Source organism: Aspergillus fijiensis (genome assembly GCF_003184825.1).
Source record: "Aspergillus fijiensis CBS 313.89 unplaced genomic scaffold BO72scaffold_61, whole genome shotgun sequence".
NCBI classification, from domain to species: Eukaryota; Fungi; Ascomycota; class Eurotiomycetes; order Eurotiales; family Aspergillaceae; genus Aspergillus; species Aspergillus fijiensis.
Genome location: NW_024469037.1, coordinates 61,656 through 84,005, shown reverse-complemented (window position 1 = coordinate 84,005; position 22,350 = coordinate 61,656). Strand labels below are relative to the sequence as shown.

The 22,350-nt window shown below is 54.1% G+C and overlaps 8 protein-coding genes across 8 annotated transcripts; 3 read left to right on the top strand and 5 right to left on the bottom strand.

The window, feature by feature from the left end:
- Positions 1-382: 382 nt before the first annotated feature.
- BO72DRAFT_387446 (putative nucleotide-sugar transporter) lies at positions 383-2,290 on the top strand (the record flags this gene model as incomplete). The annotated part of the gene is made up of 2 exons (XM_040941675.1): positions 383-835; positions 911-2,290. 2 exons carry the CDS (start codon positions 383-385, stop codon positions 2,288-2,290), a joined length of 1,833 nt encoding a protein of 610 aa, XP_040797338.1.
- A 673-nt stretch (positions 2,291-2,963) lies between these two features.
- Positions 2,964-4,219, bottom strand: BO72DRAFT_451858 (sulfotransferase family protein). The gene has a single exon (XM_040945594.1). The coding sequence runs from the start codon at positions 3,951-3,953 to the stop codon at positions 3,180-3,182; it is 774 nt and encodes a 257-aa protein (XP_040797337.1). The 5' UTR covers positions 3,954-4,219; the 3' UTR covers positions 2,964-3,179.
- A 460-nt stretch (positions 4,220-4,679) lies between these two features.
- On the top strand, positions 4,680-6,246 carry BO72DRAFT_245519 (uncharacterized protein). Its single transcript, XM_040939970.1, has 4 exons — positions 4,680-4,984; positions 5,037-5,180; positions 5,239-5,306; positions 5,358-6,246. The coding sequence occupies exons 1-4, from the start codon at positions 4,814-4,816 to the stop codon at positions 6,139-6,141; spliced, it is 1,167 nt and encodes a 388-aa protein (XP_040797336.1). The 5' UTR covers positions 4,680-4,813; the 3' UTR covers positions 6,142-6,246.
- Positions 6,247-7,207: 961 nt separating this feature from the next.
- BO72DRAFT_412797 (glycoside hydrolase family 1 protein) lies at positions 7,208-9,200 on the bottom strand. Its single transcript, XM_040942486.1, has 4 exons — positions 9,003-9,200; positions 8,606-8,947; positions 7,381-8,537; positions 7,208-7,320 (listed from the first exon to the last, which is right to left on the bottom strand). Exons 1-4 carry the CDS (start codon positions 9,124-9,126, stop codon positions 7,234-7,236), a joined length of 1,710 nt encoding a protein of 569 aa, XP_040797335.1. The 5' UTR covers positions 9,127-9,200; the 3' UTR covers positions 7,208-7,233.
- A 1,161-nt stretch (positions 9,201-10,361) lies between these two features.
- BO72DRAFT_471721 (putative ABC transporter) lies at positions 10,362-15,651 on the top strand (the record flags this gene model as incomplete). Its single annotated transcript, XM_040947102.1, has 15 exons — positions 10,362-10,889; positions 10,953-11,124; positions 11,182-12,082; positions 12,133-12,255; positions 12,301-12,399; positions 12,452-12,576; positions 12,624-12,671; positions 12,727-13,381; positions 13,435-13,512; positions 13,562-14,123; positions 14,174-14,425; positions 14,476-14,765; positions 14,830-15,283; positions 15,362-15,406; positions 15,499-15,651. 15 exons carry the CDS (start codon positions 10,362-10,364, stop codon positions 15,649-15,651), a joined length of 4,485 nt encoding a protein of 1,494 aa, XP_040797334.1.
- Positions 15,652-15,863: 212 nt separating this feature from the next.
- On the bottom strand, positions 15,864-18,491 carry BO72DRAFT_437696 (uncharacterized protein). Its single transcript, XM_040943358.1, has 2 exons — positions 17,597-18,491; positions 15,864-17,528 (listed from the first exon to the last, which is right to left on the bottom strand). The coding sequence occupies exons 1-2, from the start codon at positions 18,181-18,183 to the stop codon at positions 16,214-16,216; spliced, it is 1,902 nt and encodes a 633-aa protein (XP_040797333.1). The 5' UTR covers positions 18,184-18,491; the 3' UTR covers positions 15,864-16,213.
- A 419-nt stretch (positions 18,492-18,910) lies between these two features.
- Positions 18,911-20,858, bottom strand: BO72DRAFT_245439 (isoaspartyl peptidase/L-asparaginase). The gene has a single exon (XM_040939968.1). The coding sequence runs from the start codon at positions 20,461-20,463 to the stop codon at positions 18,973-18,975; it is 1,491 nt and encodes a 496-aa protein (XP_040797332.1). The 5' UTR covers positions 20,464-20,858; the 3' UTR covers positions 18,911-18,972.
- BO72DRAFT_451851 (protein transporter TIM17) lies at positions 20,806-22,310 on the bottom strand. The gene is made up of 4 exons (XM_040945593.1): positions 21,985-22,310; positions 21,691-21,889; positions 21,433-21,587; positions 20,806-21,295 (listed from the first exon to the last, which is right to left on the bottom strand). The coding sequence occupies exons 1-4, from the start codon at positions 22,051-22,053 to the stop codon at positions 21,254-21,256; spliced, it is 465 nt and encodes a 154-aa protein (XP_040797331.1). The 5' UTR covers positions 22,054-22,310; the 3' UTR covers positions 20,806-21,253.
- Between the last annotated feature and the right edge of the window lie 40 nt (positions 22,311-22,350).

Genomic DNA, 22,350 nt, shown 5'->3' with positions numbered 1-22,350 from the left:
AGTTCCTTTTTCTACCTCTTTCCTTGGATTAGTCCTTTTTTTTTTTTTTTTTTTTACTTTCCTTTGTGTCATCTCATCAATTCCCTTTTCCTCTCCAATCTCCGAGACCAGTCATTTTTGCTCCTTCACCGATCTTCTTCCCACACTCCTTTGGCCGCCCACCCGTCCTTGAACCCCTCTCACCCACCCCCCCCGATTCTTTTTTTCCCTCGAATTTCCCTCGATCGTGTGCGCGCGCGGTGGGCCTCTGAGACACAACTCACATTCTCACTGATGGGGCCATCCTCGTTGTAGCGAACGCCTCTGAGTCCGCGATTCACCCATATATCACTTCGCCTCCCTCCCTCCTACCTACCTCCCCGACGATCAGCACCGTCCCAGTATGGGTGTTTCCCCGGCCGGCAATCATCATCGACGGCGGAGCTCAGTGTTGGCTGCAGGTTCCCATTCGGCGGCTTTTGACCCAAGGGACGACATTGCAAGGGTGACCGGGGACGGAGTCGCTTCGAAAAGAGAGGAGAAGAAGTCCTCACCGGCTGAGGACGCAGACGAGTCGGACCTGTCCTCCATTGCGGAAAGCAGCGAAATGGATTACACGAGCTCGGATGAAGACATCCACGATGACGAGGAGACCGGCCTGACTGCGAGGCAGAGACGTCAGCGACGGCGCAGAAGACAGCAGCGCAGGCAGTTGGATGCCCGCATAGCCGATGTCAAGGCCTCGAAACAGGACTGGCTGCCACTGGGAATGGGCGATCGGGACATCCTCCAAAAGCTTCTAGTCAACGGTGGCTTAATCCTCATGTGGTACTTTTTCTCGCTGTCGATTTCAATTGTAAGTTTTGATCCTAGGGACGGAGCTGGGCGGGTGCTGGACGTCTGCTAACCGGGTCGCGTGCCCTCTCTACAGTACAACAAATGGATGTTTTCAGACAATAACGTCGTGTTTCCGTTCCCTCTCTTCACCACCAGTCTGCATATGGCTGTCCAGTTCACACTCTCTTCCCTTCTGCTTTACTTGATACCATCGCTGCGCCCGCAGCACCCTCACACCTCCACGCCGTCCGGTTCGCCCGTCCGAGGTCATGATAACTCGGAGAAAGGGCCGATCCTCACCAAATTCTTCTACTTTACTCGTCTGGTTCCCTGCGGTGCAGCAACCTCCCTCGACATTGGTCTTGGAAATATGTCCTTGAAGTTCATCTCCCTCACTTTTCTTACCATGTGCAAATCGTCCGCCCTCGCCTTTGTTCTTCTGTTTGCCTTCCTCTTCCGCCTCGAGACTCCCTCAGTTAGATTGATAATCATTATCGCTACAATGACTGTAGGTGTTGTCATGATGGTCGCTGGCGAGACCGCTTTCAATGTAGTCGGGTTCGTCCTGGTCATTGCATCCGCGTTCTTCTCGGGTTTCCGATGGGGTCTGACCCAGATCCTCCTCCTCCGCCACCCAGCGACGGCCAATCCCTTCTCTACTCTATTTTTCCTTACCCCCGTCATGTTTGTGTCTCTTATTATCATTGCGCTGGCCGTGGAGGGACCCTCCGAGATCGCTGCGGGATTCCATGCGTTGGCCGAGGCTCGCGGTAGCCTGTTCGGGGTGGGCCTGTTGATCTTCCCCGGCCTTCTCGCTTTCTGTATGATTTCGTCCGAATTCGCGCTCCTCAAGCGCTCCTCGGTGGTAACCTTGAGCATCTGCGGTATCTTCAAGGAAGTGGTCACCATCAGTGCAGCGGGGGTGATTTTCCACGACCAGCTCACCTTCATCAACATCACTGGCTTGTTTGTGACCATCGCCAGCATTGGTACATATAACTACATGAAGATTGCGAAGATGCGTGCGGAAGCTCGGAAGGGATCTTGGACGCGCAGTCCGAACCTTGACTCCGAGGCCGACGACTCAGATCCCACGGGCGAGCGCGGCGAATATCAGCGGATCCGCCACCCTGAGGCAGGCATGCGATACTCGCCGGACGACCTGGACGACGATGAGAATGTCAACATCACGCCGGCCGACCACCTGAACCCCGGCCGCCGCTCCTTCCGCGTCCGTGCCAGCGGCGCCAGCAGCAATGTGCATGGGCTGAGCATCAACACCTCGAACCTCAGCGACCACGATCGGTCGCTTTCCCCGCGGGTCGCCGGTCCCTCCCCGTTGAAATCTGCACCGCCGGTCATCACTTCGCTTGAGGCGGAGCTTCACAAGTCGGATCGGCGGCAAAGCTTCGGGGGCGCTGTGCAACCATCCCCGGATAGGCTCTCCCATGGGGAGGGGCGATCCGCCCACTGAAGACCAACCCTGGCGGCTGAGTTCTTCTCGCATGATTTTGGGAACCGCTGGTCTGGTTCAGCTCACGGCTCCGCTGTTCCACGAAACCCTTTTGACAGCACTCTGTCCACACAGGATTTGATGTGATGGCCCTTGGCAAGAGGCTGACGGTACCTTGCATCCTGAATCCATCCATGTGAATTTTCTTTTTTCCGTTGGCTCGAAAGTCGACATGCCCGAGAGGTGGCATGTGTGGAGTACATTTGGCGTTGTGCACATAATGTCAGACCCGGTCTGAGATAGAGGTTTATTTATCGCGTGATACCATGTTATCTATCTCTTAGCCCGCCACAGGGAGAGGGTTTTGCTTGCGATCACCTTTGCCGGCATTCTGCCTTGGTTGTTTGATGTTTACAGCCCGAGTGCATCATGGATACCCCATATACCAATATATTTTACCATGATCTGTGTTATTCTCTCTTGGTAGGCTTAGTGTGTATTCATGATTCGGTTGAATCTGTTCTGTGTTAAGATAATAAAATTGATGACTGTGTCTGCTGCATTGGAATTGGTAGTTGGTGTCAAATGAGTAGTATGTGTAGGCAGGCTACTGAACTCGAACGCCTTCCCCTTTCCGCTTTACATCTAACTTGACGCTGCTTTTTGCTCACTAAGCGGCCCGGAGTGTGGGAGGTGTATAAAAGTGCGTGTTCTAAGTTGACAATCCTACTAGCAATCCTTCGAGATTAAGCACTAGGACTATCACAATTACCACAACAAAATGCTTCATACAAGATACACATACTTTACACTCCCAATACCTTGCCATTCTGCCCACTCTCGCCCTCTAGTCATCGCTTTACCATTGAATCAGTCCTGCTCCCATCGTCACTCCAAGTCTTCCACCCCATCACCTCGCATAAACCCACCACGCCCCCACCAACCCCATCACGGCGAAGACCACAGCCCATCGCGCCAACCCCCGCTTAATATGATAAGCCGCCACGCGATCGATCGCTTTGGAATCATTGATTCTGGGGAAAGGAATACCCTTGGGAACCTCCTTGCCCAGAGCCCGACACAGTGGCTCCCACCCCTCCTTGACACTGAACAACACCAACTGATCCGCGGGCACCACCTCCTTCAGCCACTCCAGATGCCGGTCGTAGATCCAGGCGTTATCGCGGCTCTTCCCGTAGATCCGATCCCACTGGCGCTGCAGCAGGTCGATATACGTCACGAAGTACCGCATCCCCGGTAAGGGGAGCAGAACCGCCCCTATAAACCACAGCTTGGCCAGGGAGCTGATCTGCTGCATGCTCTGCACCCAGCTGTCGCGATCGCGCACGGTCACGATCACTTTGGCATGGGGATAGAGCTCGAGCAGTTCGGGGACCAGTTGGCTGGCCGGGGCGTCGGTGATCGCGCCGTAGCCGGCGGTGCGGGCACGCAGCCGCTGCAGGGTTTGGGGTCTATCGCCCGCGAGCCAGGTGCGCAAGATGGCGTTCCACGATTGAATCTCAAGGGGGGGTCCCATGGTGGTTTGCGTGCCCCCGTGGTAGACGGGGGCGTCCAGGAGGATCTCTAGGGCTGCAGTGAAGGATGCGGTTCCGGTGCGGGAGAGCCCCGCCCCGATCACCTGCAGGTCCGTGCCGGGGCGCGGGACGGACGCTTGTTGGCCCATTGTTGGATTTCAATTAGAACGTAGAAGGTAATAAAGCTTGTGCTTTCGATGTTGAAGTTAGGGTGGAGGGGAATCCTGGGTTTTAAATGAATGCCCTGGGGTGAATCTCGTTGGAGATGAGGTGATGATGGGGGCAGTGCTGGAGCAGGGCTAGTGCTGACCGTCACGGCTGGGATATACATGTAGTTGGTTACTAGGTAGAGAGTTACACCTCACATAAGCTTTCTAGATAACTATCGAACTGGACTGCTGTGGAAATCCAGCACTTCCCCTTTCTGCTTGAGATCGGACGTGGTGCGGCGTCCTGCTCACTGTTACCGGAGGAGGAGGTCAAACAGCAGCTGTGGAATTTATAGCCCACGCTCGATGTACAGTAACTTACTCGGTAGAAGAATTAGTCGCGGACGCAGTGGCTACTAAGTTCGGAGGGTCCCGGCGGCAGATCCGCTCCTTCCACTGGGCCAGATTCATGGCTCATTTAATTCTCCCACCAGATCCGTCCTCTCCAATGTAACCAATGTAACCAATGTAACTACCTGAGCAAATCTTACCAGGGATGGCTGTTAGACTACCTAGTAGCATTACCGACATTGACCCTTCCTTGTCGATTTCTTCTTTTTCTCTTCCCCTTTCTTCCTCTCTTTCTGTCTTTCTCTTCTCCTTCCCGCTCTACCAGCCAGGAAATAGCAAGCCCCGAGCCAAGCCAGATAAGCCCGCTGGGGACATCCCCATCCCTCCCCGCATTCAATCAACCGCCGATCGAGAATTGAGCGCCTAAGGGGCGATTGAGTGGGCCTGCAAATCCAGCCCAACTGATCTGATGTTCGATCTTACTGTCTTTTCTACTTGTTTAAGCGAGTATGGTTCTGTCAATCCTTCAGAAACGACTCCCTCGAACCATTCTACTTTTACTTGGGGCGATCGTCGTCATTCTGAGCTTCTCGCCGATCCACTATGCGCAAGTGACAGCGCGGGATCGGCCCGAGGATGAGTCGATCTCCCTCCATCCCATCAGCAACGAGACTTTAGGGGTGCGCACGGAAATTCTGCCGGAAGGGATGACTGTGTACTAACTAGACGCAGACTCAGAAGATTTTCGTTGTGAACCTCCCATCCAGACCCGATAAGAGGGACAATATTATCTTGGGTTCATCGGTCAGCGGCTTCCGCGTGGAATGGGTCGATGGGGTCACCCCGGACGAAGTCAATCCCAAATCAATACCTCATGTAAGCCTGAAAAAGTGCAAAACTTAATTCTGTATTGGTTGCTGAGGAGCTCCTTCAGCATTGGAATCCAGACCACAAGCCGACGGAATATGCGGCCCGGCGTGCGCATGTCAATGCAATGCAGCAGTATGCAACATCCCGCTTGCTGTCCTGCAATACCTGCTGACCCTCGCGCAGAATCGTCCAAGGCAGACTCGGAAGCGCTATCATCATGGAGGACGATGTCGACTGGGATGTGACCCTCCAAACGCAACTCCAGAGCTATGCGCTCGCCGTCCGAGCTCTGCAGGGCTCGGATGGCAACTCCACCGGGTCTCCCTACGGCGACGACTGGGATGTCCTCTGGCTCGGCCACTGCGGTATGAGTTGCAAGACCGAGCTGCCGGTTTTCCTGTCGCATCAGGATTCCACAGTGTTACCGCCCCATCACTTCCTACCTTACTGGCGCGATCCGCCTCCTATCGATCGACCCGACCATACGCGTCTGGTCTGCAGCGTGGGCGATGCGGCCTGCTCTCTGGTCTATGCTGTGAGCTACTTCGGCGCCCAGAAGATCCTGGCGGCGCTCTCCGTTAGCCCTGGGCAGCTGGCGGAGCAGATTGATATCGGGGCTCAATTCGATGTGTCGTTGGGCCGGATGTGCGGGCATGGGTATCTGCGGTGCTTCGGCGCGTATCCGTCGCTGACGGGGGGGTATCAGCCCGCTGGGTCATTCTCCAAGACCTCCGATATACATGATCAGGATGACAGTGTGCACGGGGCTTATAGTTTCGGGGTGATGTATAGTACCATGCTGAACGTCAACCGGCTCCTGAGCGGCGAGAGGACGGTCCATGCGACGTGGGATGATGTAGGAGTGCCGTTGGATGCTGACCCGAGGAACTTCACAGTGCTTGGAGGGTCGGTTGCGATGTTAGGGGAGGATGGGATGCAGAAGATTGTGGATGTCTCTGCGGACTAGCTTGTGCTGCCGTGGCAACAGGTGCAGGTTGGTTGATTGATGCATTCATTCGTTAGACAGCGAATCGTGCTAGGCAGTCTAGCGGCAGATCTCGACCTAAGGACTCAGCGTGGCACGACTTCTCTATATACAGATCATGTTGAAGTAATACATGCGATTGAAATCATTTGCCTGATAATACAGAACAGCTTGAATTCTGCCGTTGCAAAATGGTCCTCAGTTTTCGATTTCAGGCATTCCTCCCACACAGAGCAGCTACTTGTGCTGTCATTCTACCACCGCCTTTTCAACGCCTGAAGTCTTTCCTTCAAGATTCACCAGAGATCATTGGAGGGGTGAGACCTAGTTCTCACCACAACTTTTTTAAGCAAACTTCGAATCTTTGCTGGTGATTCACATCTAGCACTACTCCATTGTCTCGTTGGGCCCCCTGCTAGAAGACATGGGTCTACAAAACCCGAGCTTCGTAATCGTCCACCACAGCCTTGAATCCAGGATTTTGTAAAGAGTAGCCGTGGACATCCAACCTCTGGGATCCGTCACCTGGCCCGTCCAGCTCTACAGCTTCGACCTCGAGTACTCCAACGTCTTCTTCCTGTGGATTGACCCCCGATGAGGCGGGTGGGTTCGTCTCGTGTTATTTTAATATCACAAGGGCGGAGGGGGCGGAGTCGGTGCGCGAGTCGGGGTCGGGGTCTGCGACGGTGGCCACTGCGGTGGTCTCGCTGACGCGGGGGACTGGGTATGGGTATGGGTATGGGCCTGGGTATGGGCCTGGGCGTGGACATGATACATGAATACTAGTATTACTAGGTGGAAAGTTTCATGTATATATTGGGGGTGGAGGGGTGGTTGTATGGGTGTTGTTGGATATATTCTCTGTTTGGTTGGGTGGTAGCGTATAGTTCTGAGTAGGATTATAGCAAGGCAATAAGACTTGTTCCTGATACAAATCCGGGTGTTTTAGAGGTGATAGATTGTACTGATCTGGCTATTTGTTGACACTGTCTCCATACCCTTGAGCTCAGTGTCACTATAGTCTAACTCGGGGAAATGTGTGGTATCCCTTGTCCGACCTCAGCACCCGTCCCTTCACTCCTTGATATAAGTCTTGAAGAGGCTCGCCAGCTCGAAAAAGCTGGCCTTGTAGAACCGCTCCTGCGTGGTCAGGTTGACATACTGTCACTCCAGTTAGCTTACCCCACCCTCGGAAACTGAGGACAGAAGTCGGGTACTCACCTGCAAGCCAAACTTGACCGTGAACCCGGCCGTCCACTCGAGGTTATCGGCAATGGACCACGCCAGACACCCTACCAGATTGACCCCCTCCGCCACGGCGATCAGCATGGCCTTCACGTAGTCACGGTAGTACGCGGACCGGACCGGGTCGGTCACAATATCCTCGCGCTTGGACTTGTAGGCCTCGAAGGGCTCGGTCCAGCCGAACTCGGTGATGACGATGCCGTTGGCCGGCTGCCACGTGCGCTGGATGTAGTGCAGGAACGCGGGGAGCCACTCGGTGGCTTTGTGCAGCCACCGGGTGTTGGGGTCGGAGGCCGGACCGATCAGCCACCCGCCCTCGCTTGCCGGTAAGGTGTAGGTCGAGTTGTAGCACTGCGGGTAGAGGCTGTTACTCGGGTCGGCGAGGCAGCCCTCTATCCCGGCGTCGGGCGCCATGTAGTAGGCCGCGGTGTAGGCGTCGTGCGCGAAGTAGTCGCTCGCGCCCTGGATGAGGCTCTTCTCGGCCGCGGTGAACTCGGGCAGGAAGCTGGATGTGAAGTTTTTGAGGCGGGCTGGGTAGTCGCCTAGGAATAGGGGGTCGGCGAACCATCCTTCGTTAAAGGCCCAGGCTCGTTCGACGGCTTCGGCGTCCGCGGTGGAGTTCGTTCGGGGCAGTTTGTACCCGCCGTTGTTCTTGACGCTGATCGGGGCGGTGATGTTGAGGGACCGTGCGAGGTGGTAGGTCTTGCCGGCAGCCAGGAGCATGTAGTGTCCGCACCAGAACTTTTGATGGTGGGCGGGGATGGTTGTTGCTGTGGTGAAGTAGCCGTCCGGCACGGGGTACTCGCCGCAGAAGGAGATGGGCTCGTTGAACGTATACCACTGCGCTACTTTGCCGCCCCATCGGGTTAGGAGTACGCGAGCGTATGCGAGGTAGTCGTTGACGATTTTCTCGGAGGTCCATCCACCGTATGAGAGCTGCAGGAAGAGTGGCAGGTCCCAGTGGTAGAGGGTGACCTGCGGTTGCACCCCGTATTCCAAGCAGGTGTCGATCACGTCGTCGTAGTGCTGGAGACCAGCTTCGTTGATCGGGCCATTGCCGAAGGGGAAGATCCGGGACCAGGAGATGGAGAAGGAATAGGCTTTGACGCCCATGGCGGCGATGCGTTGGATGTCTGGTCGTAGTGGTTAGATCTGGGTTCTCCCGAGAGGACTGGAAGGTATCATGAGGGGAGATGTGTACCCTCTTTGTAGGTGTAGTACTGGTTGATCGCAACATCGCCAGTTTGATTGTCAGCTACATTCATCGCTCGATGCGTGAAGGCATCCCATATGCTGGGGCCACGGCCGTCGGCTTTGACAGCCCCCTCGACCTGGTACGAGGCACTGGTGACGCCCCACCAGAATCCCTTGGGGAAGGACCAGCTATCATTCTTGCCCTGGGCGGGAATCTGGGCGCCGGTCAGGTAGGAGGGATAGTATAACTGGGGCGGTGGGATTAGTTGAGAGCTTGGGATTGGAGTGGGCTCCACGGTGGTATTGACCGCTGCGGTCTCTACGGGACCGATGTAGATGTTCCACAGGTCTATGGTATATGAGCTGAGGTCCCTACGGAGTGCCCCATTAGGGAAGAAGCTGACCTTCGACTGTGAGGTTTAGGCTGGTGACTAGAGGCGCCGAGCTGGTGGTTGGAGTTCCATTGCTCGCGTCTATAGCTGCAACCGGGTGAATGGCGAGCAGCGCGGTGAGGAAGGGTACGCGCATGATGTTGTTGATGATGCTCAAAGTCTATAAACTTCTGAGATGCTCATGATTCTTTCAAGTCTGCCCATGCTGAGAGCGTCCTTTTAATGCTAAGGCTTGCCATTATTTAGCCAAAACAGAATCTAATTGCAGGCATTGCTGCTGCAGTCTGCAGTCATGAAAGTGGTGGAACCATTCAAGTCCGGAGATCTGCATCTACCAGGAGCCGGCGTAAATATCCCGCTGCAGAGAAGAATTTCCTATTGATCCGGTTAATCGTCGTGACTGGGATTGCTGAACTTCCCCCTCATTGTTTGATCTGTAGATGCGGGGTTGGGAAAAATGACAATGTTTGTGAGGAAGTTGAAGAGGGGAAGAAAGGGAAGGGGAAGGAAGCCTTCCACTACTACCACTTCCACATCCACTTCTACATCCACATCCACATCCACTTCCACTTCCCCTCTTCCACCTCCACCTCTGCCTCCGCCTTATCTCCAGATCTACTTCATTATTCAGTCTAGATCTCAATTTGTCTTATGTCAAGTTATTACCCTTTCACATTGATTCTATGATGCTATTCGTCTACAATGTATCTAGAACCATGCACAATGACCAAGTCGGCAGCTGCAACAACACCAAGCACGACATACATTTACCCCGACAACCTCGACACCTCGACATAGCACAATCACCTATAATGGGTATGACGGGGTATTCAAGTTGGGAAGGACCCTTGATGTCGCATGATTCAGCTCCCCTTGGCGTTCAAAGGATGCACCAAACCCAATTCCATGGTTCTCGCCCGATGGCCGCAGATGATGACTTCATGATGCTCGACGTCAATTGAACCGCATCGCATCATCCGCCACCACACACCCTGGCAGCTCAGGGTTTCTCTTCTTCAACCTTGGAAATGCTCACCACTCCTCGAATCGGAACAGCACTCGCCTATTTCCGTCGCATCGGCATGTCGGGCTCCGACTCACCCACCTCACGCCCGCATTGTCACATCGGGGAGCTTTGAGTTTGGGTTTGCTGATCAATAGGCTCTCGGAGCCCCCACTACTCTTTCCTGCTTCTTGTACATCCGGTTATGTCCGTTATCAGACGTTAGGGGTGAATATAATCTGATGATGTATGTTCCAATGCGTCGGTCCAGACTCTACCCCTGGTGCTCCCCATATATACTCCTGAATGCGCAGCTCGATCTTCAATTGCCATCAGGCCAATGACCAGGCTCTTGCTTATCATACATCATGGACAGAGAGCATAAGATCGGCTCCAGACGCAATCTAAACGTTCAGCACGAGGATAACCCCTCGCAGACTTCTTCGTCTCTGTCCGAGTCAATCTCGCACTCCGGGTCCAGCCATCATGAAGACCAATCCACCCTTGCCAGCGAACACGTCGCTGGGAGTCAAAAGAGGCTCACTCTCGACAGGAGATTGACTGACGATGATATTGCGCGCGTGCTGTCCAAGAGACAAACCTCTAGGTCAGGATCTGAACCCGGGGGTGGTGCAGATGATACCGCTCAGATCGCGAAACTGGTGTCCCGGATGTTCGGCCACGAGAGGAAAGCCAACTCAGAAGAAGAAAAGACGAGGCATCTCGGCGTAGTATGGAAGAATCTCACGGTCAAAGGCGTGGGACTAGGCGCTGCCATTCAACCTACGAATGCAGACATCTTTCTTGCCGTACCTCGATTGATCAAGAACTTTTTCACTCGTCGCAAGCATCATGGTTCAGGGAATGCGTTGCGTACTATTCTTGACGACTTCACAGTGAGTGATAGCGTTGCACCTCATTCCTGTAAGATTGATTCTGACTTTTGTTTCTCCTACAAGGGTTGCGTGCGGCCTGGAGAAATGCTTCTCGTGCTGGGTCGCCCCGGGTCTGGCTGCTCAACCTTTTTGAAAGTGATAGGAAATCAGAGGTCCGGCTACAAGAGTGTCGAAGGCGATGTACTGTATGGAGGCACTGATTCTGGGACAATGGCCGATAAATATCGCTCAGAAGGTATTCAGGTTTTGTTTTTGGTTTCTGGCATTGTTGATCCAGGACTGACGTCCGTAGTGCTCTATAATCCCGAAGATGATCTCCATTATGCCACGCTTACAGTCCGAGATACACTCATGTTCGCGCTGAAAAGCAGGACACCGGGCCAGGAGTCGCGACTTCCGGGAGAAACCAGGAAGCAGTATCAGGAAACTTTCCTGTCCACAATTGCCAAGTTGTTCTGGATTGAACATGCGCTCGGCACAAAAGTTGGAAATGAACTAATCCGTGGTATTTCCGGGGGAGAAAAGAAGCGTGTTTCCATCGGCGAAGCGTTGGTCACTAAGGCTAGCACACAATGCTGGGACAATTCGACGAAAGGCCTGGACGCAAGCACGGCCCTGGAGTATGTCCAGAGCCTAAGGAGCTCAACAGACATGTCCCATGCATCCACCCTTGTGGCACTGTATCAGGCATCGGAAAACCTTTACAACCTGTTCGACAAGGTGATGTTGATCGAGGACGGAAAATGTGCATACTACGGACGCACAGAAAATGCAAAAGCCTACTTCGAGAGCTTGGGATTTGAGTGTCCTCCTCGATGGACAACCCCGGATTTTCTGACCTCGGTTAGCGATCCCTTTGCAAGGCGTGTCAAGCAAGGGTGGGAGGATCGCATTCCTCGGTCAGGGGAGGATTTCCAAAGAGCATATCGACACAGTGACATCTCTAAAGCTGCTCAAAAAGATATCGAGGATTTTGAGCAGGAGGTAGAGGTCCATAGAGAGGAACAAGAGGTTGCCAGGGAAAAGCTCAAGAAGAATTACACAGTATCCTTTTATAAACAAATTATCATATTGACCCAGCGACAGTTTCTCATCATGTATGGTGATAAGCAGACACTGATCGGCAAATGGGCCATGCTTACTTTCCAAGCATTGATCATTGGAAGTCTGTTTTATGACCTTCCCCAGACCAGGTTTGTCCGCACCTATGCCAGCCATTCTGGACTCTCTAATCAGTACGCAGTGCCGGTGTTTTCACACGAGGGGGTGTATTGTTCTTTGTCCTTTTATTCAATGCACTTCTCGCCATGGCTGAACTTACGGCGTTCTTTTCGAGTCGGCCTATTATGCTGAAGCACAAGACTTTGTGAGTACTGCATCAAAAAATAGGAACCGATACTAATTGCCAAAGTTCCTTTTATCGCCCTTCAGCATTTGCTCTGGCCCAGGTCGTTGTTGATGTGCCTATTATTTTCATCCAAGTAACTCTTTTCGAGTTGGTGGTATATTTGTACGCCTTCTTGAGCCTGTTTGGCGCAATAGTAGCTGACGATCATGCGCAGCATGTCGAACCTTCAGAGGACAGCATCCCAGTTCTTTATCAACTTCCTGTTCATATTCACGCTTACCATGACGATGTATTCCTTGTTCCGAACCATCGGCGCCTTGACTGGCTCCCTTGATGTTTGTAAGTAAGATCTTAAGGGGCTCCAGAGCCTGGACTAATATCTCTAGCCACACGTCTTACCGGTGTCGTGATTCAGATATTGATCGTATATACCGGTAATTGAAACCCCGCCCTTCGCATCGGTTGTGATATAACAACTGACCAATTCAGGTTATCTCATCCCTCCATGGAAGATGCATCCTTGGTTCAAATGGTTGATTTGGGTCAATCCAGTACAATACGCCTTTGAGGCAATCATGTCGAACGAGTTTTACAATCTCAACCTACAATGCGTTCCACCAGCTATTTTCCCAGATGGTCCGACTGCACAGACAGGCCATCAAGTGTGCGCCATACAAGGAAGCACCCCGAATCAGCTGGTCGTTCAGGGATCTAGATATATAGATGAAGCCTTCACATACAGTCGATCTCATCTCTGGCGTAACTTTGGGATTATCATCGGCTGGTTCATACTCTTCGTCGTCCTGACCATGCTAGGCATGGAACTCCAGAAACCCAACAAGGGAGGCAGCACGGTCACCATCTTCAAGCGGGGCGAGGCACCCAGAGCTGTCGAGGATGCGGTGAAATACAAGGAGCTTCCGGGTGATATCGAATCTGGGAGCAGCAATAGCCTCCAAGAGAAGAACTCGGACGAATCAAAGAAACAGGTTCAAGGTATCGCGAGAAGTACTTCTATCTTCACGTGGCAAAACGTGAATTATACAATCCCGTATAAAGGTGACCAGAAGAAGCTCCTCCAAGACGTACAGGGATACGTTAAGCCAGGTCGTCTCACAGCTCTCATGGGTGCGTCAGGAGCAGGGTTAGTCATGAATCAACTATCTCCTTCGACATTCTGACTTACCATGGTTTCAGGAAAACAACCCTTTTGAATACCCTAGCGCAGCGCGTCAACTTCGGTGTTGTCACTGGTACATTTCTTGTTGATGGCAAGTAAGTATACTCATCTTAGCAGTCCTTCCGCTGTTGCTGAGTTCTCCAGGCCGCTTCCAAAGAGTTTCCAAAGAGCCACTGGCTTTGCTGAGCAAATGGACATCCATGAGCCTACAGCTACTGTGAGAGAATCACTCCGATTCTCGGCCCGCCTTCGTCAACCAAGCGACGTTTCGATCCAGGAAAAATATGATTATTGCGAGAAAATCATCGATCTGCTGGAAATGAGAGGCATAGCAGGAGCAACAGTCGGGGCCGGTGGCGCTGGGCTGAACCCAGAGCAACGTAAGCGATTGACTATTGCGGTTGAGTTAGCAAGCAAGCCACAACTGCTACTCTTCCTTGATGAGCCGACTTCTGGGCTGGACTCACTGGCCGCTTACAATATTGTACGCTTTCTCCGACGACTTGCCGATGCTGGTCAAGCGATTCTATGCACAATCCATCAGCCGTCTGCTGTTTTGTTCGAAGAGTTCGACGATTTGCTTTTGCTACAAGCTGGAGGAAGGGTCGTTTACAACGCTGAGCTGGGCTCAGATTCCAGGACGCTCATTGACTATTTCGAAAGCAATGGCGCCAGGAAGTGTGCCTCGCACGAGAATCCTGCCGAGGTATTTGCAGCCTTTCACACCGCATCGACCTGTTTCGCTGACTGAAGTAGTACATGCTCGACGCCATTGGTGCTGGAAACCCTGAGTACAAAGGACAAGACTGGGGCGATGTCTGGGCCAATTCAGAAGAACACCGACAACTCTCAGAGACCATTCAGAAGATAACCCGAGAACGTCGGGACAAGGAAGGAGGAGAACGAACAGATGATGACCGCGAGTTTGCGATGCCCGTCTGGGTGCAAATTGTGGCGGTCACCAAACGATCCTTCATTGCCTACTGGCGGACGCCGCAATACGTTCTGGTAGGTGGTGTTCGAACTGCTATAAGCCATCAGCCTTAACAAGCTCGCAGGGTAAATTCATCCTTCACATCTTCACCGGATTGTTCAATACCTTCACCTTCTGGCACCTAGGCAACAGCCAAATCGACATGCAATCCCGTTTATTCTCCATCTTCATGACCCTCACCATCTGCCCGCCTCTGATCCAGCAGCTCCAGCCCCGATACCTCCATTTCCGCGATCTCTACCAGTCTCGGGAGGCCGGTTCCAAGATCTATTCCTGGACAGCCTTCGTGGCCAGCACCATTCTCCCCGAATTGCCGTATTCAATCGTCGCAGGCTCGCTCTACTTCAACTGCTGGCAAGCAAACCCTCTCTCTCCACCATCTCCATCCGTCCACGCAAACTAATAGACACCACCACAGGTACTGGGGCGTCTGGTTCCCGCGCGACTCGTTCAGCTCCGGCTACGTCTGGATGATGCTCATGCTCTTCGAGGCCTTCTACATCGGCTTCGGGCAGTTCATCGCCGCCTTCGCGCCCAACGAGCTCTTCGCCTCCCTTCTCGTGCCCACGTTCTTCACCTTCGTCGTCTCCTTCTGCGGCGTCGTCGTCCCCTACAACGCGCTCATCCACTTCTGGCGCTCCTGGATGTACTGGCTCACCCCCTTCCACTACCTCCTCGAGGGACTCCTGGGCGTGGTCACCCACAACGTCCCCGTCCGCTGCGTCTCCCGCGAAGAGTCGCTCTTCAGTCCGCCCCCCGGCTCCGCCTGTCAGGACTACGCCGGTGCCTACGCCTCGCAAGCCGGCGGATACGTCCAAGACGCGGCCAACGGGCTCTGTGCCTTCTGTCAATACGCCGATGGCGATGTCTTTGTATGTCTCTCTCTCTCTCTCTCTCCCTCTGAAGGCGGCATGAACACTAACGTATATCCTTTCGCCGTGCCATCCCAGGCCGCGAGTTTCAACGTCTTCTACTCGCATAAATGGCGAGATTATGTAAGTCTATCTTTTCCGCCGGCTGCTGGTCAATCTTGCTGGGCTGTTTCCCTTGGGTCTCAGGTCGACATGAAGCTGATAGCCCAATGCAGGGGATCTTCTGGGCCTACGTGGCGTTCAACTTCGTGGCGGTCTTCTTCTTTTCCTGGCTGTATCTGCATGGCATCGGGGATATCAGGAAGTGGTTTAGTAAGCGGAAGGCGAAGGATGCGAACGCTCCGCAGGAGCAAACGGGGGATCGGTGAGTGGGTGGGTTGTTCGAGATGCAGTTTGACATGCGCAGATATGCTGTTGGGTAAGGGGGGGGGGTAATAAAAATAGGAGAACCTCGGGAGTTGAGTCGAGGGTTTACTGGGAATTGAACGCTGAAAAGTACTAGTATAGTATAGAATGTGAATGGGATTCCAATCTCAAGGATCATGTATATAAAAACGTATGTACAGGAGAATCAACACACACAATAGAAACAATCCTCAAGATGACATACCACTCAGTTGGCATAGGGTGCCCCTTCATCCTGTTATAACCTATACTTGTGGGGGAGTGTGGGTCCACTGTTGCTTCTCCCCGACGTTAAGATCGGACACACTTTCAACGATGATTGAGGTAGATAGATAGATAGATAGATAGATAGATAGATGGTTGTATATAGTGACCTTGAGTCGGTGATGAGAATATACCCGGTTCTACCTTCATTTTCTGAATGACGAGGGTACATTTGTCTTCTCAGGAAATGTAAGTTTCGAGGCGTCCCAGTCGGTGGGAGGAGAAGAGTGCCAAAGGCAAGCTAGTTGCCTCAGACACCCATTAAGCCGTCTCTGAGCAGGAGGGCGGCGGCGTCGGTGCGGAAGTCCCGGAGGCTGTACCCGTGGGGTTAGAGGGGATACCACCGCCGGATTGTTGCGGGGCGGTCCACAGGCTGGAGGAGCCGGTGGAGTGTTGGGCTGATGTGCTGCCGGCACCGGTAGTTACGGTTGGCGAGGACAATGGTACAGGTACGCCAGAGCTAGGGACATTGCCCTCTGGGGCGTCGTGTCCGACAGCGGATGGCGCTGCCGTCGCCGTATGATGGCCGTTCATCAAGCGAGGGCGTTTAGCGTGAGGGCCCGTTTCAGGGCTGCGAGTCACGGAATCCTGGTGTTGCTGTGATTGTTGTTGTTGTTGTTGTTGTTGTTGCTGCTGCTGCTGGTATGATGATGCGGGTGCTGCGCTGGGAATAGGGGCGGGATTCGTTGGGGAAGGATCGGGACTCAAGGCCGAGGCGCCCGTCGGAGGGTGTAGCATTCTGCTTGCTGTCCTGTCATCGCCTGCTGTGGCCGTCGCACTGCGCTGCTGTCTTGTTTCTGTGCTAGAAGGCGCTATCTGAGGGAGATCATCTTGATGTTGCTGCTGCTGAAGGGAGGCTGTGTAGCCTACGCCCACGCGACCCATTCCCTTATCATGCATCACAACTCGCTTCCATTTCGCAACAACACTGTCGTAATCCCATCTCGATGAGGTAGGGGAGATCTGGCTCTGGTGCGCGTCCAGCTCCTTGGCGACATCCCGCGGAAGAGGCAAGGTGTCAGGCGGGAAGAGTGCAAACTCTCGCGGCCATTGGCAGGAACCGAGTCGTTCGACCTGGGCGCGGAGTTGGTTGGCTTCCTGTTGGACACGGGCGAGCTGATCGTCCAAGGATTTGCGCTTGTCCATTTCGCGAGCGAAAGCGCGCGTGATCTCGAGTTGCCAAGCATCTTTGCGCATTTCCTGGGACAAAGAGGCCCAGTGCTTGAAGGCGAGTTCAAGATGACGGAGGCTGAGGTCTTCGTGTTGTTGGGCGCTGCGGCTGATCATACTGGAGTCGAGCCCGTAGGTCGATGGGCGGCCGGAATGAGGGTGAGAACCGGACTCAACGGAAGAGAGTTGGTCGGACTGCCATTGTTCAATTTTGGCGCGGAGAGCTTGTCGGACAATTTCGAGGTGCTCGACTCCCGGAGGTTGGAGTGGGAAAGATGTAGGTGAGGGGAATGGGTTGGTCGCGAAGAGGCTGGGCGGAGGAGGGAGAAGCTGCAGACAGAGGGAGGGAAACGTTTGCGATTGGATGTCAAAGTCAAATGGAGAGAGTCGGGGGCGCATTCGAGAGCTAGAGGGACCAAGAATGTCAGATCGTTCATCAAAACGCGCCAAGGGCCAGATGGGAGGTGGTCATACGTTGCAGCCTTGATGTTATCTAGCACCTCGCGCAAAGCCAATTCCAGCGCCCGCATGGTGTCCGGATTACTCGAATTGTGTCTATCCGTGAAGGTGAAGGATCCGGTTCGAGACTGCGAAGGCGCAATGCGCGAATGGGCGGAGGTGCCCTCCTGCGCCTGGCTCGGATTCGGGATGTCGTTGATGACTCCGGTCGCATGCCACGTAGGGGTGTTGAACATCATCCTATACGCGCCGTCGCGTGGCTTCGTGCCCGAGTCGCCCGAGCTGAATAGGTCTTGTTGACGTTTGCCCGGTGTTCGCTCGGGGGTGTCGCGTCTGCCGGACGAGGTGCGGGCCTGGCGTCGCGTGATCTCACTTCGAATGCGTCGAATCTCCTCGACATCGTGGATGCCATCGGGTTTCTTCTTGAACATGAATTGATCGAGGTGGCGTCCGAGGGAGGATGAGGTGAATGCCTGGTGGCAGTATTTGCATTGCCGATCTTTGAGGGCCGGGTTCTTCGCGGAGCTCGACGGGTTGTGATCGTCTGCTCCGACGGACCCCTCGGGGGTGTTGGTGGGACGCGACGAGGCGCTTTCTTCCATGGCGAACGAGGCTGCCTGAGATTGAGGAGGGAAAATTGATTGTGAGTGTGGCGAAGGGTGAGGGTTGTGGAGAGACGCGTGCGCTAGGAGGGTTACTGGAAGATGGCGTGGACTGGGAAGGTATAGCTCAATGCATGCATGACACAAACCAAATGGAGCGAATGAGAGGCAAGCGAGATGGCTGGATTATGGAGAAGGAATTGAGGATGGCATGCGAGGAGATGCGAGGTGATGCAGTCCGAAAGAGGGGGAGAAGCGATGAGAAAGAGGAGAGGAGAAACACACGATAGAGGAGAAACACACGAGGGAGGAGAAGAGGAGAAGAGGAGAGAGAGAGAGAGAGAAGAAGGGAAAGAAGGAAGGGAAAGGAAAGGAACGTGACGATGGATGGAGGAAAAGAAGCGCCAAGCCGAGACAGTAAGTGAGTGGGGTCTACCTAGTACTGGGTGGTCTTTCCGCTTGCTTGCTTTTGCTTGTCTTGCTACTTGCTTTTGCTACTTGTTACGAATACTCTTCAACACATTCTTCTTCGCGCAGGCACTTGAAGACTCTCCTAAGTACCGTCAGTACCGTCAGTACCGTCATTGTTACTGTCTGCCTCAGAACAATCTCTTGGTGATTTCAAGCTTGGTTATTGTTCGAGGCTGTCGAGTACCTAGTAGTTAACCAGGCCAGTCTCGAATTGACTAATCATCTTTTACCCAACTTAACTACTGTGTATACTAGTATAGTAGGTAGTAACTTAACTTATATCATGCCAATCTCTCTCTCTCTCTCTCTCTCTCTTCTCTATTTATATTCCTCTCTAAACACCATCACCCGCTCAACTTCCTCCCCATCACCAGAATCCTCCACCCAAGCCCTCCATAACCCTCCGCAATTGAAGTCGAACACCACTTGTCCCCGTCGGAGCTTGGTTCGGTCGTTATCATCACCATGATCCATGGCCACGGGATCCTCCAACTCAGCCTCTATACCAATAATACCCCCCTGACCTTCGCCCGTTGAGCCCCAACGATCCCCGGCCGAACGCTGCAACTCGCCGCCGGGCCCAGCAACGGCACTGACAGCCTCAGCCAACGAGGCTTTGGGGGTTGAGAAGCGGGAGATGGCGCAAGCCGTCCGTGCCGCCGCCGTGCGAAGGAAGGAATCCCCATTGCCCGTCCCCGACACCGCAACCGCACGCCGCTTCTGCGCAGGAGTCGGCTCCAGCGGGTGCGCAATCAGCCATTCCTTCTCCGACTTTGGTGCAGTATCATCACCATCGTAACCCCGTCGAGCCAACCCATCCTCTTCCTCTCCCCACAAAGCCTCAAACATCCTATCAGCCCCATCCTTCACAAACCCCGGCAAACAACCTCCCAGAGTCAGATCCCAAAGCCCTCCGGCCTTCTCCCCCTTCTCGCCATCCACCAGACCACCACACCCCATCCCCTCAACCCAGTCCTCCTCCCACGCCTCAGCCCAAAACCCCGCCCCCAGGGTCGGCGTATCCCCAATCCTCCCCGGCAACTTATTCGTCAAGCCGCCGGTACTCGTAGCAACCGCCAGCCCGCCCCCGCGATCCAAACAGACACAGCCCACGGTCCCCTGACTCATCGAGACAGTCTCGGCCTCACCCCGCAACCCCCGCAGATGCTCCTCCCAGCGCCGCTGCGTGAAGAACCACTCATCGGGCATGAACTCCAACCCCCACTGCCGGGCCAGCACATCTTCCACATAAGGCGCCACCAGCTGCGAGTGCATACTGCCGCCATCCCCACGCCCATCCGCACCGCCAGCACCCCGCTGCCCCCGCCCCTCCCGTTCCAGCACCTCCCTCGCCAACCGAACCGGATGCCTCACATTCCGCAACCCCATCACGCCGACGCCGCGCTTGACCACCGCCCGCTCCGACAGCGGATGCCCCGGGTGCACCGAGGTGACCATGAGCGAGGCCTCCATCTCGATGGTGCCGGCGGCCGTGAAGACGCTGCCGCGGCCGCAGTTGAAGAGCGGGTCGTCCTCCATCAGGGAGACGGCGTGGACGGCGGCGTCGAGGGCTGAGGCGCCGTCCTCCAACAGGGCCCGGGTGGAGCGCAGGTAGTCGAGGAGGGAGGCGTGGTATTGCGCGTAGAGGTCGGGTGGGAGGGTGGCGCGGTGGATGGCGCCGGCGCCGCCGTGGAGGATGAGGGTGGGTTTGAAGAGGGCGGGGAGGGGGGAGGAGGGATTGTGGTTGTGGCTGTGGTTGTGGTCGGAGTTGTGGTCGGAGGGGTGGGAGGGGTGGGAGTTGGAGGTCATTGTTGTGGGTGGTGGTGGTGGTGCTGGCGGCTGGTTGTTTGCGTATACCGGGTGTAGGATCTGTAGAGAATTAAGATTCAGGCTGGTGGTGTGCTCAGCAGCCTTTGGGAGTTATGAGTTTATGAGTTCGATTGGAAGAGGCGCTGAGAGGGGGAGGGATAAACGTCGGCCGGGGGTTGATGGATTGTCTTGCGCGCGGCTTATCGGCTGGCACTGCACACGCTCTTTGCCTGATTGGGATGGGTCGTCTGCCGTCACTCACTCACTCACTCACTCCGTCACAATCTGCTGCACAAATCAACGTCCCGATTAGCAATAGTCAATGACTACCAGAGGTAAAACTTCACTGTGTACGAAGTATCACATTATACCTGTTATCTGCATGTTAATGTACAAGAAAAATAAAAAGAGATAAAACAGTTCCCCCCGACTGATCCGGAGAGAACCTCTTCTTTTGAGATCTGCCCCTCTCAGAAAAGAAAAACACACAACAGAGAAAAATACACAAGGATGCAAGGCTGTGTCATCCAAAATCGCCGACAAAGACCCACACTTCTTTATAGAAAAGACATCATAAGAGAGGGAGAGAGGGGAGGAGGATCGAAGCAAGGAGTCGAAAGGAACCTCTATACCATGCATCCTGAAATGATATGAACCAGCCCAACACCAGAGAAGAGAGACCACGGATAAGGATATGAGAAAGATGGGCATATTGCTGACAACGCGGGGATTCGTACGTTCCTAACTAGCATGAAATGAAGGAGGAGAGTTTTAGGTGGTGGTGGATCAATTAAGCGACGGCCTTCTCGGGGGTCGGGGGAGGAGGAGGGAGCTAAAAGTCGATGAAATCATAGAGGTTAGCTCCTGATAAACTTTCCCAAGAAAAAGCCCGGGGGTCTTGATTCTTGTGCCAAACAAGCCACTGGCCAAACCATGCCCCGGGACAACAAAACCGGAATTAATTCTCACCTCGAGCTTTGTGTTGTCGGCCATCATTCTCTGGAACCCGATACCGACACCCTCAATAACAGCCAGGAAGACAGCACACATGATGGCCGAGTTACGAGCAGCCTTGACACCACCACGGACAGCCAGAGCACCACCAGTGAAGAAACCAGCAATAACTGCGAAGTCAATTAGCCATGTCGTCATGCCATGAAAACGCGCGCGATGCCGCGCCGCTCGCTTTCGTGTACAGCTGTACAACAACGGATGAAAGAAACATACTGGCATTGTAGGGATCCTCCTTCTTTCTGATACCCTTGATCGCACAGTCGAAGGTCGAGAAGAGACCACCCCAAACACCGAAGTTACCACCGAGGACGGGCGCACGAGCCTTGATGGCTGTGATGGCACCTATCCGACGCTCTCCGTAGGGGCTGTTTCTGAAACCCTTGACACCGTGCCAGACGGCACCACCGATAGCCTATACAGAAGGAAACAGTTTAGTTTGTGGGATCGATGGCGGAAATGCAAATGCAGCTGAGTGTGATTCAGCTTGGGAGTCCATTGATGACGTACACCCATACAGAAAGCACCGCCGAAGTCGCTCAGGGCAACCCAGGGGCAGGGATCTCTGGAGTGATCCATTGCGATATATGAATTAAAGTGAAGAGGAGGTGGAGAGAGAGGTCAAATGGCGAGCGTGCCCGGAGAAAGTCAAGTAGCTGTGGCAGGAGCTGCACGGTCGAGTAAGAGGTTGGGAGGACGGTGGTTTCGCAGTACCGTAAAAATCGAACTCGACGGAAATGTGATGCGAGTTGCAGGGAGAGAGAACGGGTCGGGAGATCGAGTCGAGGTGGTGCACGACAGGCTGGCAGAAGCAGTCTTTAATGGACAAACTCTGGGGTCGGGGAACGGAGAGCGAAGGCGGATCGCAACAATAAG

Bases quoted from the DNA above. Each gene is read 5' to 3' on its own strand.
- BO72DRAFT_451858 (XM_040945594.1), bottom strand. From the start codon at position 3,953: ATGGGCCAACAAGCGTCCGTCCCGCGCCCCGGCACGGACCTGCAGGTG.
- BO72DRAFT_245519 (XM_040939970.1), top strand. From the start codon at position 4,814: ATGGTTCTGTCAATCCTTCAGAAACGACTCCCTCGAACCATTCTACTT. The intron at 4,985-5,036 runs GTGCGCACGGAA...AACTAGACGCAG, and splicing joins TCAGCAACGAGACTTTAGGG to ACTCAGAAGATTTTCGTTGT. The intron at 5,181-5,238 runs GTAAGCCTGAAA...GAGCTCCTTCAG, and splicing joins ATCCCAAATCAATACCTCAT to CATTGGAATCCAGACCACAA.
- BO72DRAFT_412797 (XM_040942486.1), bottom strand. From the start codon at position 9,126: ATGCGCGTACCCTTCCTCACCGCGCTGCTCGCCATTCACCCGGTTGCA. The intron at 8,538-8,605 runs GTACACATCTCC...CACTACGACCAG, and splicing joins GTACTACACCTACAAAGAGG to ACATCCAACGCATCGCCGCC. The intron at 7,321-7,380 runs GTGAGTACCCGA...CTGGAGTGACAG, and splicing joins CGGTCAAGTTTGGCTTGCAG to TATGTCAACCTGACCACGCA.
- BO72DRAFT_437696 (XM_040943358.1), bottom strand. From the start codon at position 18,183: ATGGAAGAAAGCGCCTCGTCGCGTCCCACCAACACCCCCGAGGGGTCC. The intron at 17,529-17,596 runs GTATGACCACCT...TGGTCCCTCTAG, and splicing joins GATAACATCAAGGCTGCAAC to CTCTCGAATGCGCCCCCGAC.
- BO72DRAFT_245439 (XM_040939968.1), bottom strand. From the start codon at position 20,463: ATGACCTCCAACTCCCACCCCTCCCACCCCTCCGACCACAACTCCGAC.
- BO72DRAFT_451851 (XM_040945593.1), bottom strand. From the start codon at position 22,053: ATGGATCACTCCAGAGATCCCTGCCCCTGGGTTGCCCTGAGCGACTTC. The intron at 21,890-21,984 runs GTACGTCATCAA...CCTTCTGTATAG, and splicing joins GCGGTGCTTTCTGTATGGGT to GCTATCGGTGGTGCCGTCTG. The intron at 21,296-21,432 runs GTGAGAATTAAT...ATCGACTTTTAG, and splicing joins CCGACAACACAAAGCTCGAG to CTCCCTCCTCCTCCCCCGAC.